Raw genomic sequence first — 21894 nt, 5'->3', positions numbered from 1 at the left:
TTGGGATAGTTTTTTTTTTTGTGGTTTTGTCCGGATACTTATGGACAGATATCATTTTAAGCTCCTCCATGCATCGTGCACTAGATGTAACTGAATCGCTTGGTTTACCAGGGTGTGAAGATGCAGGAAGGTATCTGCAGCTAATATGTCTGCCAATTGTTTAGATTAAAACATTGCTTTCCTCTGCATTTCATACTTGGCTATTCTGTAACTGGATATCATGAGTGGATGAATACATTTATTTCCCCTTGCAGACGTTTGAAAATAATAGCTCAGGCCAAAAGTAGTCAATGTCAATGAGACATCATCATACAGTAGCTAGATCTCTAACTTCAGATGGCTGTAATAATGTGTTGCTGGAGCAGGAGGTTGCGAGCAGAATTCACACCCAAGGTATTTTTGGTCTGTTGAACTGAAGCTCATGCATATTCATTATTCAGTCTGTGTGTGTGCGTGCGTACGTACATACTGTATGGTTTGCAAAGGATGACGTAACGGCAATTCCAGTATTCTTACTTTTATGCACTTAAACAGCCTATCCTGCTTCATCATCACTGTAGAATAAATTATATACTGTGTGCGTGTGCGCGTGTGCGACTGAATGACTGCTCTATTTGCTAGGTTACACTCATCATGGTTCCTGCCAGTGAATGTCACCTGCACATAATTGGAGTTTGTGAACATCTCTCTCTGTGTGTGTGTGTGTGTGTGTGTGTGTGTGTGTGTGTGTGTGTGTGTGTGTGTGTGTGTGTGTGTGTGTGTGTGTGTGTGTGTGTGTGTGTGTGTGTATGCGCACGCGTGCACATACGTGTGAATTATATGCTGTGTGTGTGTGTGTGTGTGTGTGTGTGTGTGTGTGTGTGTGTGTGTGTGTGTGTGTGTGTGTGTGTGTGTGTGTGTGTGTGTGTGTGTGTGTGTGTGTGTGTGTGTGTGTGTGTGTGTGTGTGAATGTCTTCCGGTGAAGGCATACTACATCTCTGTAAGCTCCAATCTCATTGGTATTCAGTCTTAAATTTGACTATTCAAACCGTCTCTCTTTGCCTCCCCGATCCTCTTAGGCCTTTCTACAATGTCTGAGCTGTATTGGTAATACATGAATTCATTACATCCCTCCATTTCATAATACAAACAATTACGGTATGTAATGCTCATGATTAGTGTTTGTTTAATTTGTCTAGCCGCAGAGATGTATTGTGTCCACACAGCCAACCAATCAACACATAATGCACACTCGCGCACGCTGACACATGTGCACGCAGTACAAACAGGTGTTTACCGTTTCCCTAAATATGGCGCATATGAACTTTTTTATGTTTGCTGAAGTGCTAAGATGCAAAGTAATCAGCAGCGGTTGTGTCTGTGACATCTGTGTGGGGAACCGATATCTGGACTTCACAAGTTCACATCACTGCCGTCCTCTAAATGGTTCTCTGTGATGGAAAGCAGGTGCCATCATTGCCTGGCCTCCGCACAGACACTAAGGGTGGCCATTTCCTTTGGCTGGTCGTATCTGCACACACTCCTGCTTTGAGTTCCTGTTTGCGTGGCTTTAACTTCCTGCCAAGCAGAGAGGGGATTCATGCCCACTCAGTGGCAGGTGTCAGATGGCAAGGCCTTGTGCCCAAAACGGACAGTAAGGCCACTCTCTGCAACCCCCCACAGCTTCTCCTGTCTATTCCTCCTCTGCTTTTCAGTGTCTTTTCTCCTCATGTCGCCCTCCCCCTCCTCTTTTCCTCTCTGTGTGATGATCAACAAGCTTTTCAATGGTTGGAAGACCAAAATTTGGACCAAAATAAACACAAACTTTCTTCATTTAATGAAGAAGGGTTTTTTTTCTGTCTGTTTAAGCTTGGGAAAGGACTTAAAACCTTTCCTTTCCTTTCCTTGTGTGGTACGTATAGACTCAACAGTGCAGTGGTTCTCAAACATCTTTCGTGTCAAGGATTCCAAAATGTATGTATTTGGAGCCCTATTTATATGCCAGGGACCCCCATAAGAGAATATTTGTCAAGAGTTTTAACCAAAATCTTGACAAATTCAGTTTATCTCAAAACAATTATGTTGCTATATAGTACATTTACTTTGATGATGGAGAGGGCCACTATATTTCCATACTCACTCCAGAGGACCACTATATTTCCACACTCACTCCAGAGGGCCACATTGCATATCCTGTCGTAGCAAAGATAGCCGATCTACGTACAAGCTCAAAATGCGTCACAGTGCGACACGTTTTTGAGCTTGAAGATCAGCTATTTTTGCTATTATTTCAATTTTAAAATAGTTTTAACCCAGACTCAGGTCTGGGTTAAAAATCTTGACAAATTCAAAAGGAGAAAAAAAAGCCTTCTAAATCCTGACCTACAGTGTATATATAGTACATAGCAACATAATCTTTTGGAACCTTCTTTGAGAACCAATGGTGTACAGATGGTGAGATTTGGGTAGAAATCGATAGTGAGGATATGTTTCTTTTCACTTCGGACCATTTCACCCATTTTCAATCTATCTTAAAATAAATCAGTGATTCTTACTTTACTAATGCTCATTACAACATGACACCATTCTATATACTCAGAGGGCTTGGAATCCCTGTCTATGAGGTATTTGGCAGGCAGATAAGATTAGGCATTAAACAGTCATAGTCTGATGTAAGTATGGTGTCAATTCAATGCTCACCTTACTTTTTGTGGAAGAATCTTTTGCGATGCACCGTACCTGTGAACCAACTCCCCTCAGTCCCTGTCACCTAACGCACTTGCTGTGAACGCTGCCTTGTACATTGATTGTGCGACATCACACAGATCACACACATTGCAAGTACATGTTATTTATAGGAGACAGAAAATAAAACCTGATGGCATTATGTAAGCAGATTGACGATGAACACAGCGATATAGATAGCAGAGAATCTGTGGTTGTCATTTAGAGGCAATAAAACAAGAGCAAATTAGTGGCCTACAGGTATGCATTTTAATGTGATAAATATTGTAAGAAACTAGATGTTATCATCATATACACAAGATTCCACAGCAGAAATGGATAGATAAAGCAGGGCATGTGTTGTATTAGTGAATACCTTAATTTATATATACTGAGGTTTGAGTGATAAGGAGGGAGTGAAAGTGTATTATTGACGTCTAGAAGTGCTAATTGGGTTCTTTTTTATTCTCTGACAGGTGCTTGTGTGGAAATGTGGCGACGCTCCCATCGGCTAGTCATGACCCACTTGTATAGTGATGATGCCTCTCTGTCTGAGACGAAATACATTGCCACCGTTTATAATCATAACGTTGCCGTCTTGAAATATTTAGAGCACCCGGCTCAGGAGACTTGCTGTCGTCGTTTCTTAACTTTAAATAGATAGCCAGGGAAATCCATATGGGTATTAGAATACCCCAAAACCGTAATATTGGGCTCTTTCAAAGTGTGATGGCTCTCATACTACTGTATGTCTGGGGTTGGGAGCAAAATGGGAGCATGAAATGACGGCTGGCACCCACACTGCCCATCCAGGAATCTACACAATAAAAGTCTATGGGCCCTATTTAGACAATCTATGTCGCGCACAGTCTAAACGCAGTGTACGAAATGCATCAGGGGTGTGTCCGCCTCAGTTTTGCTTGTTAGAGAGTTATCTGGTCATTAAGCTCAGTGCTAGGCACAAAGGGGTGGTATTAAGCCTCGGAATTAGTCATTAAGGGTGTGTTTTAGGCACAACATAAATTAGACCATTCAGAGTGTCTGCTTCTCCCATTCCCTTTAATATACTGTAGGTACAAGGCTAACATATTAGCCAGCTAACTGTACTCCACCCTGCTTTGTCACGGGTGCTAGCTATATATGTTCTTTTGATAAAAACTCTTCAGCTGCCTCGGGAGCTGAAGAGTAGCAGATTCCATTCATAGTTATTGAGAATCTGGCAGGGTGGTATAAATTGTAATCTAGACCTGGATCACGGTGTTTAGCGTTGCAGAGTTTAGCCTTCAATGATCTTGTGTGGCGGAAGTTTTGGTGTTTGAAATTTTACATCTAGCTCCTAGTAATTCTTTCCGGGATGTACTGGTGGAATTAAAAAATCCCTTTCGTGAAAACGCTAGAAATCAAAGTACTGGTATAGCAAACCCTCACTATGTATTTGCAAGCTTTATGACGCATGCAGGAACGCATGCATGACCCCCTGGTCTCACAAGATCCAGCACTTGATTCTTCTACACGTGTAGCCCGTGCAGGTTTATCCCGCAGTGGCTCACTTTATTATTGTCAGAATATTAAAAAGATCACCTGTAGAAAAGGAAAGTTTGTTTTGCTGCAACCTGTGATCTTAGCTCAGTCCTAAAAAATATATCCTATGGAAGAAGTGATATCTAAATAATAATTCTAACAATGTCTGAATGTCTGAATGTCACTGACAGCGCGTTATCTCATCATTAACTGGTTGCCACATTGACTGAGAGGGAAACAAGCAACCAGGTCTATGAAAATGTTAACAGGCCAGATAAAGTCAGAAAATCCGAAAATACATGTACATCTAGAATAAGCAACAATATTGCTGACTGTCAAACATCATTTTCATGTCATGGACCACTAATATTCTATATATATATATATATATATATATATATATATATATATATATATATATATATATATATATATATATTTGCTGTTCATATATTCAGAACGGGTAAGGACTAGTGTTTTACAATTCTTCGTTGTCTGAACAAGTTTTGGTGCACGAGAAAGACAGTCTCTGTTAATAATTAATTAATGATACGCAGCAAAGGTCGTCGGGATCGGGAATCAAACCGGCAACACACTGTCAGGCCTCATTCACACGTACCAAACACCAATCAAGCAAATGTTTGGTTGTTTTTTTGGGCCACCACAATGCTTTTCCAATGGGAGTCACATGGTTTGATCAAACATTTGTGTTTGATTGCTGATTGCTCCCCCCTCATCAAACAAAAATGTTTGGTCAAACCATGTGACTCCCATTGAAAATGAATTGGAGCAGCAATCAAACAGCAATCAGACATCGCACACGGACCGAACATTTGTTGTGTAGGTGTGTGCGAAGCCTCAGACTGCATCAGCAGCCTAGGCGCCTAGACTGCTATCCTAGCCATCCGGGCCCAGTATCTGCTCATTGACACTGTCAGGGGTCAGGTTACTATAGTAACCAGACACTGCACATATTAAAGGCCAATGTATACCCCGTCGTCAACAAGGTCATGTGCCAAAAATAGCAGATCTACAAGCTCAACACGCTCAAAAAGTATAACTCGAGCTAAGGTCGTGAGCTGTTCTCACAATAGTTTGCTTTTCTAGTGGGAATATATCGGCAATCTGTTTTTTGGCTGACGCTGGTCGATGGGAATATTTTTGGCATAGGCCTATAATTGCACATCCTTATGTTTTGGGATTGCCATTAGAGCAAATTATGCAAAAAGAAATTGCTGTAAAAATGGCCTTGTAGTGAAAATACAGCTTTTGGCGGCGTTATTCCTGAACAGCCGGAGAATCTTCTCCCTGTCCGAGTAGTAGTGAAGGCGTACAGTGATGATACCTTTATCATTACTCCTAGCCTGTGAGCTCTGTCTATGATGACCGGGATCTGGGAATTACTGTCCCCGAGCACTGAGGGGAAGAAAGCCGTTTATATCACAAAGCACAGTCTCCCGCGACAACTGCAGCTTAGTATATATACATGTAGAGATACTTGGTTGTTTGTCGTCTGCCATGTCGGTCTCGGCGTAGTTTAGGTTTTATTTAGGTTTCCTAGTTCCATCATCGGAAGTCCACGACTGTTAACTGTTATAAAGTGTAGGCTGCTAGTACTAATTGAAATAAATGCATCTATTCCTCTCCCCTTCGTTCACTGTTCGTCTCGGCGCAACTAAAACAGGCACATACCCAATGCAATATTGATAATCTGGCCTAAATCATTATTCTTTCAACCTCATTGCTCTCTCTCAGAAAATGTCATCTAAATTGTTGAACATGACTGTTGAAATCGGATGGATTTTGATTGCAATCAGTGTCCATGCATTGTGCACCTAGACAACATCTTAATCCCAATAAATATCTCTGCTGTCACTGGCACTGCTGATTGAACATGGACGCCAGGTGTAAAAATGACAACTGAATAGGTCGGAAGATAGCCTTTGCACCGTATTGTACATGGTGGAAGATGGGGCCAAGACTCTGAGAGAGTACACATGTAACCAGATGTGGACCAGTAAAGATAAGATACATTTTGTTACATTTTGTACTCTCTGAGTTACAAATGGATAAATTAGTAGATACTCAAAGCTACATCTTAACCTATATCTCTATCAGAACCTGGAGTCCTGTTATAATGTATAAATAATTCATATATTTACCATACCATATTAACTATTACATAATTCGAACATTAGAGTTGTTCAGTGCAGTATTTAATACTCACTTCTACCACTATGAGTCTATGACGGCACAACTGCAGTAGCTACACCAATGCATTTGTTTCATTTAGATTTTCAGTCTATATATGGCCTATTGTCTTTCTCTATGTCTCACAAGATTGCTTTTCACACTATCCGCTTCGAGAGCAGGTGTGTTCACATGTACATCATCGTCGACTATTCATGTTATCAGGTGTGCATGTGAAAATGTTAATATTTTTCCGGATTCTAAGGTGAATATTTGTTGCCAATAATTAATCACATTTTCTGTTTTCCTACAGCCCCTCCCACTTTTACAACAACACCACCGCAATATGTGGAAGCAAAAGAGGGGGGCAACAGCCTGCTCAGCTGCACCGCCCAGGGAAACCCCAAACCAATGATCACCTGGCTGAGGGAGGGGGAGGAGCTCGGAACCAATGCAAAATATTCGGTAAGATACTGGTTCTCACACGTTTTCATGTCAAGGACCCCCACATTAAAGGAGAATTTCATGCTAGAAGGCTTTCTTACCTTTCGTTGCAGTTGTTAGGTCCGCACCAAAGTGGTCCAGGTGTTAGTTTGTGCAAAAACCCATTTTTGGCTATTTCCCCTACCCCACAATGAGCCCTGGATGAGCCCTCTGACCGTCACTACGGTCAGAGTGACCTATTCTACCTAAATACCAAAATAGTCATACCCACATGACCCGGGGAGGCAGTCTCACCGTTTAAATGATCCCCGGTGAGCACGGCTCCGCCTCTATGCCTCTCTCGCTTCATGAGACCTGCATGGTAGGTGCTGTATCTGTTTGAGATATACCTACAGTATATATATTTATTGTTTCATTTGAACTGCTTGCTTTTTCACTAGTAGTTTTCCCACACTTTCCCATATTACTGTAATTACTGTAATAATATTACAGTAATATGGGGTAAGTAATAATAATATTATTATTACTTTACCCAGTAAAGAGTATAAAGTAAGGCATATTATTCTCCCAAAACAGTAATATTATACCATATTACGTTGTAAAAAATACATCACATATTACATATTTGTTTTGTTGGCTGAAAACATTTCATTTAAAAGGTTGAGAGAGATTGCTGCTTTATTTTATAGCCTTTTTGGCTGATTGGTGACTCTTCTTAATGATAATGAATTGCATTTTTATAGCACTTTTCCAAGTGCTCAAAGCACTTTACAATGGTTCATTCATTCATACATTGTGAGGTGAAGCGACGAACAGTCGATGCCAGCGTCCTCACTTCCCACATTCACACACCAATGGTGGCAAGCTCACACCAACCGACTCATTGGAGGCAATGTAGGGTTCAGTGTCTTGCCCAAGGACACTTCGACATGTAGACAGGAGGAGCCAGGATTCGAACCGCCGACCCAGGGATATTATTATTTAAAAAAAAGAAGCTGACTAAACAGATTGTGTTGTTGTATGTCCCTTTTTTGCAGTTACAAAAGTAATATGTAATATATTAGTCTTTATTCCAAGTATAATAAGTAATATAATATTACTTTTTTTAAGGAGTAATATGTAATAAGTAACATATTACTCTCTTGAGCAATATTGCCCAACACTGATCGTGATATTGATTTGAAGTCATACCGTCATTTTGTGCTGAATGGGTGATGTAATGTGCAGGAGTCTCCCTGTGTCATAGGGGCTCCCCCAACTCACCCTTTCTTCTGTAGGGACTGTAGTGTGCAGGAGTGTCATAGGGGCTCCCCCAACTCACCCTTTCTTCTGTAGGGACTGTAGTGTGCAAGAGTCTCCCTGTGTCATAGGGGCTCCCCCAACTCACCCTTTCTTCATTCTTATCTTATTATCCCTCCCCGCTACAGCTTCTACAAAGGGTCATAACGAGAAGCCCCGGGTTCTAACACACTTGCGTTAGTAAATGATGGGGTGATATCCTAATGCATTATTAATCCCTTCCTACTGCATGAATATTACATTACTGCTAATATGGATGTTACACAAAAAAATGAATATCAGTAGTGAGAGCCAAGTGCCTCACTTCACTATAGCTTCAATGGTACGCCCCGAAACACATAACTTCTACCAGCCTGTCCATTTACCTATTCATAAAAAAACGTTGTATTATTGGGCCTGACATTGACAGTACAGTAGCTGTTGAAGCAGGTCACCAATCTGCATGCAGTGAATCACAGCCCGAAGACAAGGAAAGCTTCTCTTTGTGGCGAGGATACGTCGATGGTGGTGATCCTGGATACACAGGCATGTTTGCTCTGTGTCTCTCTTCCATGGAGATGTGATGGAGAAAGGGGGGAATGTGACATGAAAGTAGAGAGGTTGGAGAAATCCTTATCATCACCTCAGCAACCCCTTGCTATTTCAGAACCTAATCCAAGTGTCTCAGTGTGCCTGTGCATAGCAGACATTGAGATTCTCTCTTCATTTAATGCCTACCCGTCATCTGCTGTCTGTCTCGTTCCTCCATTCGTCCCTTTCTTCTAATCTGAAGAAAACTCAAACTCAATTCGCGCCAGCATGAATTAATCCCTCGATAGCGTATTGCCAAGGTTTTATCGCGCGTAACACTTACTTTGAAGAGCCAAATATCCGTAACCGAATGTTACATTGACAAACTGCTGTGTGTAGTGTCATCCCCGGATGTTGTTGTGTCGGAAAAAGCTGACCGGCTGTCAGCTATTCACCAGAAACGGCCCCCTCAATGTCCTTTCTGGGATACAGAGCTGTGAATCGTGGGCTTAGACTAGAAGTGGATGTTGGCGCATGTTAAAAATTGCCGCGGCCAGTGTCCCACTCTGTGTTGATGCGGTTAGCAACAGCAAATCATGAATGAGTGCAGTGCATGTTCCCACTAGACTGAGGAAGCAATGCCACATTTTTCAAATCAGCCTCATGGTGGCGCTATAACAGGCCAAGTCACGCCAAGTGCACACACCCTACAGCCCAAGGAAAAACATCTGGCCTGCATCTTTTAAATTCTGCATTTTTGAGTGACACTAGGAGGCCCATTTATGTGCAACACTCTTTTTAGTCCTTCAGATGTTATGCAAATATCAATCCTGGTGGAGACCTGTCCCCCGAGGGGCACTTCTTCTAGTTGTTACGTTAGTCTTTCCTTGCTCATCTTACATTATTAACGTTTAACGTTTTTTTTTGTGGTCTGCTACAATGTAACTATTCTGTCAAGATCGTAGCTATATACACAAAATGCTAATCGTGTCATTGTTTATGCTAGAACGGTGCCTAGCGCGGACTCTATGCAGATGTCAGAACATCACTGTGATGTCAGAACAACATTAGGATGTCAGAACAGGCTAGCTCCATATATGGACGACGTATAGAGTTGATCAGGTCCAGAGGCGTGGTTCTGGACAACCAGCTACTGTATATCCGACGGACTCGACACCGGGCACTGCACTGAGTGCACTCCCTGTGGTGGTGTGGAATGCGTGTGTCGAATTTGAAGTCCTTGGAGCGAACGGTTTTGGATTACAGACGTACATACACACGTACACACAGACGTACATACACACACACGTACACACAGACCTGGTGCGTTTATAGATAGGTGCAGTGGTACCGGATACCATGCAGCAGACTAGGAATATCTTATTTGGGTGTGTCTTGTAGTTTTAGCTGCTAAGCTCTCTAAAGCAATTTTTTTTGAAAGACAGATTAATTCACCGTGCGCCATACTCGGGGGGTGCAGTGGGGGGGGATGACCGCTGTGTGAATCGGTCAATAGGAGTAATCCCAGAGGTGCAGCAGTCACTTGAATGGACAGTCCACAGCTCAGTGTGACTTGAATGGACAGAACTGTACAACCTACTGCATAATTTATGGGGGTATTTCTATTAGGTTTGGTTAGTGTGTGTTTCTTCTGATTTATTTGGTTCTTGTCAGCGCCTCTGTAAAGGGCCACAGGCCTGGTGACAAAGAGTTACAGTAAACGTTTCCAAGGTTACCATGTGAAGAGATTAGATCCACGTCAGAGCCAAAGTTAACACTCGTGTGAAGTGAGGGGCGCTCTTATCATCATACATCATCAAATTCTGGCCAATCACAATTGGCGTCCTCACTTTTTATCCTCAAGTCCAATCCGGCTAATCACAACAATTTTCTGTCCTCACCTTTTGAGGGGCGATAGCCCCTCCTATGTCTGAATAGGTATGAATCACTGTTCGGAATGAATTCATTCTGAATGACTAAATATTGTCCATGTAAATGCAGCCATCATTATTAAATAAAAGTTAAATATTTCAAAAATAATATAACACATTATGTGAATCTAGAAAAGGGCTCTTCATGGAGCACATATCTCTGCCAGATTAGCCTAGCCAGGGCTGTGTAAGTCATGGGTTGCAGCTTTGTGGCAAACATCATCTCCGCTTACCGGCCTGGCGGAGAAATAGTTGTGTAGGTACTTATTCGGCCTATTGGCATTGGCATTGTGCAAAAGAAACTTGCCGAGATTAGCTACAGACAGACAGACAGACAGACCATAGACTGCTCCTGTAGCAAAATCACACTGTGTTATGTTCATTCATGCACATTTTTGATCCCCACCGTCTGTGTGTTTTGTTGTGTGTCACCGCAGGTGCATGACGGCAGTGTCAGCATCCTCAGCATCACTAGAGATGACAGAGGAGCATACACATGCCGCGCCTTCAGTGACCAGGGGGAGGTTCTCCATACCACTCGCCTGTTGGTTCAAGGTAAGGAAAATGTCTTTCTACAACATAGTCAAATCCTAACTCCAAGGGCCATATTTTGAGGATCTATAGCACATTTGCATCGGGGGGGTCTCTGCTAAATTTCACTTGGTAGATGGTCACATCTACTGTTTTTTTCTCTGGATTCCCCAAACTATGTATTTACTATAGTTTTACTTATTAGTTATTACTAATACCGTAACTATGTCTACTATAGAGACATTTTGACATGAGATGTCATACTGTACCTACCGGTGCTACTGCTACTGGTAAAGATGAGATGTCATACCTACCGGTACTACTGCTACTGGTAAAGTGGGCCTTTTTCAATTATCAAACCACAATGTTTTTCACTGGCATCTAGGAAAGAACCATTCAACTCCATGAACTGGTGAATGTTGAATAGTTTGAAGGCCTGTATGATTCAGTCAATAGCCATTCTTTAAGCTGTGTGTGTGTGTGTGTGTGTGTGTGTGTGTGTGTGTGTGTGTGTGTGTGTGTGTGTGTGTGTGTGTGTGTGTGTGTGTGTGTGTGTGTGTGTGTGTGTGTGTGTGTGTGTGTGTGTGTGTGTGTGTGTGTGAGTGAGTGAAGTACGCTACTAACCAGGTGAATTTGTGTGTGTGTGTGTGTGTGTGTGTGTGTGTGTGTGTGTGTGTGTGTGTGTGTGAGTGAGTGAATTTTTATGTTTGCTCATGTGTTTGGTTTGGTGGATGAATATTGGTTGCACAAAGCTTTGCTGCACGAGTCACGCCCAGAGCAATAATAAGCAAGATATATCTGTGGAAGTCTGACACTCACATTCATGATCTGTTTTTGAGGCATGGCTCTGCAGGAAATCTATTGCTGTCTAGACGAACAGCTGTCTGTCTGTCTGTCTGTCTGTCTGTCTGTCCAGACTACAGAGCACACCGCAGGACCGATAAAGCCACATTTCTTGTGTACACGTCCAGTAGGCCAGGGTTTTTAAAGATATTTTTGGGGGCTTTTTTGCCTTTATTGATAGAAGTACAGTAGGTAGACTAGGAGAGAGATGGGGGGGGGGGGAAGACACGCAGCAAAGTTTGTCGGGATCGGGACTCGAACCTGCGACACATCACATATGTTTTACACTTTTTCATTCTTTCAACTATAATTAGTCCATACTGACTGTGAAGCATCCTTTTTACCATTTATAGACAACTGACTCATATAACTGACTGAAGTTACAAAATCAACATTGGAGCCTCACTGTTCCCATGTGGAGTTCCACATGCTTGGATTTTTGTATTGTTGAGTGAGACAGCCACACTGGATAATCTGTAGTCCTATCTAATGTACAGTATAAGGCTCTGCAGTATAAGGTAATCTGGGGCTTACTTTATACCTTTAATGGCGTCTGCTGTTTTTTTTTTGGTTTTTAAGCAGTACACAGTACCGCAGGGAACAAAAGGTTTGTACTGTGAAGCATGCGTCAGCTCCTCCACTGACTAACATTAAGATTACAGCAGCCAGCCACTTGCTGTCTTGCACATCAGGCTGTATAGAAATGCTGAAAATATGCATACTTTGTACTCTGCCAAAGCCCACAATCTGTTTCTTTAGTCGAAGTACACTAAGGTCTGTATTTAGTGTAATAGGTTTATTTGATTTTCTGTTCAGGATTAAAAGCCACACAATGTGTCGCCACTTGTTCATGATACTGAAATGTATCTGTAATGTAATGTAACGTAAATGTAATGTGTCTGTCTTTTAGGGCCTCCATACATTGTATCACCACCAGAAAACATCACTGTAAACATATCCCAGAACGCACTCTTCACCTGTCAAGCAGAGGCATATCCTGGAAACCTCACCTACACCTGGTTCTGGGAAGAGGATAACGTCTACTTCAAGAAGTAAAGTTATGATCGAGTTCACTTCTGTACTGTAATCTAACTGCCTGTTCTGTCTGTTCTGTGTGATCTGAGAGTCTAATTAACAGATCACATTTTGTGATACTGTATATATATATATTTTTTTTTAAAGTATGTTACCTTTTAGTGTTTTTATGTTGTGCTGTGTTTTAGTTATTTTTTAACTTATTCCTGTATGAGCTATGACACCTGACGCTATGGGGCATTTAAAAAAAAAGCTGTGTATAACTAATTGTCTCAGGTGGAACCTTCATTTTCCCCAACTGAAAGCCTCAGCTTCATCGTTGTCCTTGGAGCTACAGTATCTAGCGCATTTATGGCCCAACCTTTGTGTTCCAAGTGACGCCGTGTGGGAGCCTTGAGTGGCCATGACTTGGCAGGTGGCTACGTGCGTGCGTGCGTGCGTGCGTACGTTCGTGCGTGCGTGCGTGCGGTGCGCGCTCACACCTGTCCTGGTGTGGCCCCAGAGGATGTAAGAGTGACCCTAGCAGGGGTCTGTCTGGCCCGTGCCAGGTGCATTTGACACTATCACATGACTCTGTGGTTGTGTCCTGCTACAGTAGGTATGCAGTGATCTGGTGTGTAGCCAGGAGGCCTTTAGAAAGTGAGACACAACATGACGTGTATCAAACAAAACATGTCACTGAAGCTCCAATGGATTGATATCTTCCTTGTCTGTGTTTGACACGGAAGAACAGCATTGCTATGAATGGAAATGTCTCTTCTATGCTTTTCTCTTCTATGGGGGAGATTGTTTTATTTTAGCTAACTTGATTTATTGAAAAAATAACAAAATGCACAAGATAATTACAATGATAAACATTGGGAAATTTGCTAAATGTATTTCTTGTCATGTCATAGTCATGATGCACAGTGCACTGGATTTATTCTCCATTCAAAATGCAATTATAATATCTGCTTTCCATTAGAGTGTTTCATTTGAAAGGGTAGCAAGGGAGAAAACACGAGGGCTGTAACAACGGGTGATTATGGCAATTAGAAGATTTATCTTTCAGACCCCTTTTAGCACTGGCTGCTGTCTGACTCTGTGCTGCTCTCTCATGGCACCTTGGTGTAATTGCATTCATGACATCTAGCGTGTTTCAGTGACATATTGTGACAAAAAATGTCTGCATCCTATATTCGCAGTGATCTGAAGCTCAGAGTAAGAATTCTTATCGACGGCACCCTCATCATCTTCCGGGTCAAGCCAGAGGATGCTGGAAAATACACCTGCAGTCCAAGTAACAGCCTCGGAATCTCGCCCTCAGCATCGGCACACCTGACTGTTCAGTGTGAGTGTTACCATGGCAACGCGTTATAGGGGGGAGGGGTGGAGAGACTGTACAGTGAGCTGTGTGTGAGCAGGGAACAGCAGCAGTATGGAGGCTGCTAGACTGCTAGATTATCAGCACCCTGTGTCTTACCATAGAAATGCTCAGTTTACAGTAACCTTCCTCGATTCCAAGGTCATGTGTTGTGGAGAAGGAAATCATTTCTGCACCCGTCGTTTTTGACTGAGCCCCCTTTGCCACAAATGTATGACCCATTCTGCCATATTCATGTTTTGTAAGGATTTGATGATAAATGTATGATACATTCTGATACTAGCATTGTCCTTAGAAGGAGAGTTGCATTGCAGGCTTGTCCTAGCTTATAGCAGTGCCAGTCTGAATAAGACTCCTTTCTGACCATCAGAACCAATGAAAGCAAAATGCCACTCCCAGCCATCTGATTTCTTTTTCTTTTTTCTTTCTTTTTTTGTCAGCCGTAGTGTGTTGGCTATGCTAATTTGCTCCCAAGTTGCTACTGGTCATTGATTTCTGTGCTCCAGTGTATGAGAGAGAGATGGGGATCTGCAGCACTGCAGCCTGGGCACCTGCTTCATCACTGGCCTCAGAATAAGAGTCATCAAATCTAAGGGAATTTGAAATCTTAATTTAAATTCCCTAAGTTTGTAACAAAGCACATCATTAATCATCCATAAATATGGTTTTATCTCTCACGTCAAGTTAACAAGACACTGGCATGAATTGGCATTTTTGATGTAAGAATGTAATTACATCATATATTTGAGAGAGATGATATTGATTACTTACCTGTAAAATTGCTCCTGATTGTTTGCTGATTGCGTTGTCCCTCAGACCCTGCCCGAGTGATCAACATGCCCCCGGTCATCTATGTCCCACGGAAACTGCCAGGGGTCATCCGCTGCCCAGTGGATGCTAACCCACCTGTGACGTCAGTGAAATGGGAGAAAGATGGCTATCCTCTCCGTGTGGAGAAGGTCGGTGTGCCTCAGGGATTACCACTGTTACAAGTCCCGATGTTGATTATCTGTCCCACAAGCACTCAACTCCCAGTCCAGCCATTGCACTGGAATAAGATACAATGTCCAGAAGAATTATGAGTATGCACTATGCAGACTCTGCACACAATCATACCTCCAATGTGAGCATTGTTGAGACTTACAAAATAATAGAATCAATGACAGGGTTCTTGTTGCTATGTACAGTATATTAGCAGCATAAAAATAAAAATAAATGTAGTGTCGCTAGCCCCTCCTATATCCAATTTTTGGTGTGTGTGCACAAACATTGTCCTACACAAACATTAAATTCCCATTGACAATGAATGGACAATATAGTGTAGGAAAACATAGTGTCTGAGCAATTAGACAATAGTGTCTATTTTACGTTTGAGCTGTCTCAATACAATTGCATTGGGAGATACAAATGTGGCGACTCATACTATTTCCATCTGCCGGCACCTCATTAATACATGCATTTCACCTACTGTCTTATTTATACAGTAGGTCAAATGATGATGTAGTATGTAGTGGAGAGTAAGATATTTTAAAAAATGAACGCGTTTGTTCTTCTTCTGTCTCAGTACCCTGGTTGGAGCCTGATGCCAGATGGAAGTATCCGGGTGGCAGAGGCCACAGAAGACTCCCTGGGCACGTACACGTGTGTGCCTTACAACGCCCTGGGTACCATGGGCATTTCCCCCCCTGCCACATTGGTGCTAAAGGTACATAAAAGATCGGCATGGCGACTACAGTATATCATCCCTCTCAGACGGAAACCTTGTATCTCCATGTCATTTAACTATAAAACGATTTGTGTGAATGTTTGTGACGCTTGTGTGTGTGTGTGTGTGTGTGTGTGTGTCCAGGATCCCCCTTACTTTAACGTGAGGCCTGGGGGGGAGTACCGCCAGGAGGCTGGGAGAGAGCTAGTTATTCCCTGTGCTGCCTCCGGAGACCCTGAGATACCAACCATCACTTGGAGAAAGGTATGGAGAGTTGGAGACTATGGACCACAAAGCACACAACACCACAAAGCACATGTCGACAGAGAACCAAACCATCTAGCGCTGTATATGCTGCTTGATGTGGTGGATGTACTTGTGGTGAATTAGTGTACCATGGCCACAGACAGAATGCTCGGTTTATGGGCATTATTTTCGGATAGCCACACTGCTGCACTCTCATCGCGTTTTAACCCACATTATCAGGAATTTAAGAGAACTAGGCCCCTTGGTGAAGTGGTGAAGTGCTCCCCGACTGGATCTGCTATACGAGTCTCCTCCCACCAAGTGGTTAAGAAAACACTAGCGGGGTTTCCTGTGTTGCGTTACGTTAAAATCGGTGACCTATGAATACGGTTTGTGTACACAATGGGGGAGACTGAAAAGTGGGGTGACAAAATATATATATTTTGTCACACACTATATACATATATATACAGTGTGTGTGTGTATATATATATATATATATATATATATATAGAAAAGAAAAAAAAAATGCATGGCTTGATTGATTGACTTTCATGGAATCTATTTAATTCAATGTTTTTATTTGTGTATATATTTTGTGAAGGTGGGGAAGCCTAGCAGGAGTAAGCACAACATCCTGGCCAGTGGCAGCTTACAGTTCCTGTCCCTCAGCAAGGAGGACCATGGGGAATGGGAGTGTGTCGCCACCAACGTGGTCACGAGCATCACTGCCAGCACACGACTCCTGGTCATAGGTACATTTTCCTCTGCATTTTCCTCTGAAAACTCACCATTTCAGACTCCAACGCATATGGCCTAGCACTCCTTTGTCCATTTAGATAGATGCTATACTATGCAGTTATCTTTTCATCCATGTAACTTTGGGTGGATTTCGATTGATCAGTGTTTCGTTCATCAAATTTCTCAGAAAGTGTAAGTAATGCAACATATAAAAAAGAAACGGAAACCAAGGTCTAAATGCGAGTATTTATTCACAATAATGTAGAATAATAAAGATAATCAAGAATATGTACAATAAATGGCTCTAACTAAAAAAAGAAAAGACAATAACGATATGAACTCAAACTGAACACTCCTTTTCAACGGGAGGTAAATATTAACAAAATAAGGCAAAACAAACGGCAGTACGACGGATGGGGGAAGATGTTTTCCCAGCCGCTGTCTGGGGAGAATGAACTAAGTAGAGTGGAGAGCTACGGCCGTTAGCTCTCCCACGTGACCGCCAGCCAATGGTGAAGGTTTCCACGGCTTCCACGGTCATAGCCAACGGGAACACCCCAGACAGACAGCTGATGACAATCACACTGTCTGATGACCCATTAGTCCCATACACGGCCATCCAACTGCAGGGATGAGAATGAGTCTAATACAGTGTTCATAACGTAACTACACTACATAACGTACCACTCATGTATATATAGATATACAGTATATATACAGTATATTATAACTTAGAAGACAATCGAAGACAATTCCATACTATATACCAATACTATCACCATATAAATACATATACAGTATATAATATTAATCAATAAATATAAATATACCGTTACACCAGCGGCCCAGGCCATTGTTATCATCCTTGGTGTGAAACTTGGGGTACCCTGGTAGAGCGTATACTGTACCATTAAGGCTCAGTAATTAATGCCTAGGAATCTGACCCAAAGCGCTTTGCAAAATCTCTCTCTCCTTGTTTCCAGTATCTCTCACTGTATCTATCTGAATAAAGCATGAAAATGCCAAAAATAAATCTAAAAAAGGTCAGTAAAACTGCAGCAGGGACAGTTCGGCTACCACAACACCCCAGGGCTTGTGGTTTCAATGTAAGCAGTGACCAGACTGTCTCGCAGTGACTGACCTTCATCTGACAGGTGTCACCAAAGCTGGGCTACAGACAGCCAGTGTTGCCAAGTCCGCTTATTATAAGCGACTTTGGGCTTGTTTTTCTGTAAGGTTGCTTGTAAATATTGCAAGTTGTGGGTTGCAGTCTTTTAGGCTTGTTTCTAAAGTGAAGTTGTGTATTTGGGCGTGCTTCCTAATGTTGGTTAAAACAACAGTAGTACTGTAGTTAGTTAGTTAGTTAGCTAGTTAGTTACTGTGAGAGTGAGGTCTAGCCAACACCAACTCGGGACTGGGTTGTTGCCCTCCACACTCCTAACATCAGGTTCTTGAGTTCTACAGTGTTGTTAGCTAAGCTGTCGCGCCGCAGTGCATCTACATAGGTGGTGCGCTTCTATCCCCACCTGGCTTTGCCCTGGGTTGGCTCCCTCAAACATTTTAATGCAAGGACCTCCAAATTAAGTATTTGTCCACATACCCCCCCCATCTGAACATATTTTGTGCCAAGGACCCATACAAGAATTGTGTAGTAGCCTAGATTATTTTACATTACATTGTAATAGTCAGGAACCAGGCGAATCTTCCATTAGCATTGTGACACGTTGTGAGCTTGTACTGTAGATCGGCTATCTTCAAAAAGCTAAACTACGTTTAAAGTGGTAAAACTGGTTTTGATGCTATATTAATTATTTTTCTCTGTGTGTGTGTGTGTGTGTGTGTGTGTGTGTGTGTGTGTGTGTGTGTGTGTGTGTGTGTGTGTGTGTGTGTGTGTGTGTGTGTGTGTGTGTGTGTGTGTGTGTGTGTGTGTGTGTGTGTGTGTGTGTGTGCGTGCGTGACGTGTGTGCACACGTTGTGATCATGTGGCCTAGTCACTTCTTTTGGATTGAACTCAATATGACTCACAGTCTAACTAACCAAAACAGCTGTTGAGGGACTGAAGTGAACTTGACAGCATAGCTGCTGCTTTACTAAGTGATTGTGAAGTGATAAAATATGAATGTTTTACATGGCGTTAAAGCTGCAGTCCATGTCCTCGTGCGAGCACCTACAGTGTTTACTTTTGACCCATTTAAGAAGGCACGTTATTGTGCAAGTGTCAACCCGTAGTATTCTTACCTGACCTCAGGATTTACAGTAAGTGTCTCAATAGAGACGACCACCTCTGACTCCAGTTGTGTCAGTTACCGTATGTTGTAGCTATAGCTGAATGGATTGAGAGGCCAGGGTGCCTCGAGCACCCAATATGACCAGCAGCAGGGAAGCCATCAGCTGGGTGAAGGTCTACATAAATACAAATGCGTTTTAATCAGTATTTGTCTCTCTCCTAAATACTAGGTACCAGCCCACATGCTCCTGGCAATATCCATGTGTTGGCCTCTACATCTTCTGCGAATGTGTCCTGGGAACCAGGATATGATGGTGGCTTTGAACAGACATTCTCAGTGTGGTATGGCCCAGTGTGAGTACACAGCAAAATCCTGAGTGTTCTTTTATCTCTGAGAGTGAACAAATGGACCTTTGGGGTTCATTTTCTTTCACTCTCAGAGTTAAATTAACACTCAGGATTTTAGAGTGCTTTAAGCTGATGTGAAGACATTAGAAGACAGAGAGGTATGATGTTAGTTTGACATGAGAGCAAAGTGTTGTTTTACCATCAAAGAGGTAAAAAGGTTAACTCAAACGTTTATTCCACAGACTTGAAGCAGACATGATGAGGACAGCCTTTCACATAACATTATCTTCTCTGGGTGTTTAGTATTTATTTATGGTATTGGGTACATGATTTGCTGCATTGCAAATTGACGTGCATTATTATTATATGAACTACAGTATAACATAGATTATGTATACCGTAATTAATGTTGAGGCTTATTGGAAAGGTAATGGAATGTAATACAAAGCCATTGCATTAGCATCGTATTAGCATCTCATTAGCACTGCACATTTCTTACTTGTAGTGTAGTGTAGTGTAGTGTAGTGTTGTACAAGTCTACATTTAATAGTGCTGCATACCGGTATGTAATAAGTTAGAGAAAGGGTTAGAAAGGGTTGTCTGATGAACCAATGGCCCAACTAGTTTAGATACCGGTAAGCATATGATTTCCAAAGAGAGATACATGCGGCCCATCTCATTTTGTTCACGCTCAATTTTAGGAAAATTAATTAAAATGAATATGTTTTTATTTATATATATACAGTTTTACATGCTTAAATGAAGTGAAATGGCACTCAGCCTTCTCTCTGTTCAATTTCTGTTCCCCAGGTCGAAGAGAGTAGACTTTGGGCCTCATGACTGGCATTCTATGCCTGTCTCTGGCACTCAGATATGGTTGGTGGTGCCAGCCCTGGAGCCCAGGACAGAGTACCAGTTCAGTGTGTTGGCACAAAACAAACTGGGCACTGGGCCATTCAGTGAGGTTGTGACAGTTAACACTGCAGGTGGGTACTGCTTAAATTGCTTTTAAGATACAAGTACACATGCTTCTGTTTCAATCATTAGTTTTTTGTTTATTTTTCTTGCTATTTTTTTGCAGTGTGAAATAGAATGCTGTAGAATGCTTATTCGGCTTTATAGTTAGGTTTTTGCATAATATTTGTCTATTTTCGCAATACACTGCCTTTTTGTCCCCATTATCTCCCCCACAAACATGCAGAAATAGTAAAAAAGAAAGCATAACAGAGTACAAGCACAGATCAACTACCCGTTGAGCCACAATAAGCAGTGAAGGACATGAATTATTTGTATTATTGTTCTTCTAACTGTGCACTCTGCAGTTCAGCCATGGTCATACAAGGCATTTCCAGTTGTGTTTGTTCACATTATCTGTCAATACAATATGCTCTACCTCTCTCACTTCATGCAGTAAAATCCTCATAGTTAATTTATTGTAACTCAAAGAGTGTGCAAATGTAACCAAGTGGACCGGTAATCCAGAACGTAATGAACAAAATGTTATTTTAAGAAATCTCTATAGTAGAGTGGTATGTTTGATGTGGTCTCCCTACTCTTCCTCTGAGAAATGTAGGTGTCGCGTAGGACACCTACTGGTCAAGAAGTAATACTGCTTGAAGCTCATAACAGCTAATGCAACATCTCCCCTGGCCAAACAGGCATTGCCTCTTGGACGTGGTTGAAATGTGGTTTCAAATCCCGAGTAACATAAAAGGAGCTAAGTAACATAAAAGTTAGGGACTGCAGCTTTGACACTGGTGGTTTTACTCGTATGTATCGTAGGCTCTCCTTTGAGTACCCCAGAACCACTGGTGCTTCTTACTCCACCACGGTGCCTCACAGCCAATCGCACGCAGCATGGAGTCCTTCTCACATGGCTCCCTCCAGGGAACCACTCATCACCCGTTGATCGCTACATCTTGGAGTTTCGCCTCGGTGAGAGATGGGAGGTGTTGGACGACCTGATCCCAGCTACCGAGACTGAGCTCATAGCCAGAGACCTTGTACAGGTAAGTATTCAGTGAGTTCCATAAGTATATTTTCTTTTCTCCTTCCTTGGGACCGTAACATGTTATTGTACTTTTTGGAAAATCACACATTGGTTAAAGCCCTTATACACTTTGTTCCACCTTATGTTTTTAACTTCTGGGACAGCACTTAACAATGCATGTCCTTGCTAGCCATTTTGACTCCTGATAGATAAATTCCTCATTTTCTTCTGCTATGCTGTCTCCCTATCAGCTTTTCCACTCTGTCT

At 42.1% G+C, this 21894-nt stretch overlaps 1 protein-coding gene across 1 annotated transcript in view; it reads left to right on the top strand.

The window, feature by feature from the left end:
- Positions 1 to 21894, top strand: part of igsf9ba (immunoglobulin superfamily, member 9Ba) — a 60831-nt gene that overhangs the window by 25631 nt on the left and 13306 nt on the right. The window contains exons 4-14 of the mRNA XM_080772544.1: positions 6728 to 6879; positions 11036 to 11153; positions 12883 to 13024; positions 14192 to 14337; positions 15187 to 15329; positions 15935 to 16075; positions 16220 to 16339; positions 16926 to 17076; positions 19520 to 19643; positions 20448 to 20623; positions 21420 to 21646. Coding sequence (XP_080628670.1) covers positions 6728 to 6879; positions 11036 to 11153; positions 12883 to 13024; positions 14192 to 14337; positions 15187 to 15329; positions 15935 to 16075; positions 16220 to 16339; positions 16926 to 17076; positions 19520 to 19643; positions 20448 to 20623; positions 21420 to 21646 — 1640 coding nt within the window. The remainder of the gene's footprint in view (positions 1 to 6727; positions 6880 to 11035; positions 11154 to 12882; positions 13025 to 14191; positions 14338 to 15186; positions 15330 to 15934; positions 16076 to 16219; positions 16340 to 16925; positions 17077 to 19519; positions 19644 to 20447; positions 20624 to 21419; positions 21647 to 21894) is intronic.

Source organism: Protomyctophum bolini, assembly GCF_963924005.1.
Source record: "Protomyctophum bolini genome assembly, chromosome: 9".
Taxonomy (NCBI): Eukaryota; Metazoa; Chordata; class Actinopteri; order Myctophiformes; family Myctophidae; genus Protomyctophum; species Protomyctophum bolini.
Note: the sequence above shows the minus strand (reverse complement) of the source record. Positions and strands in the feature narration are given on the sequence as shown.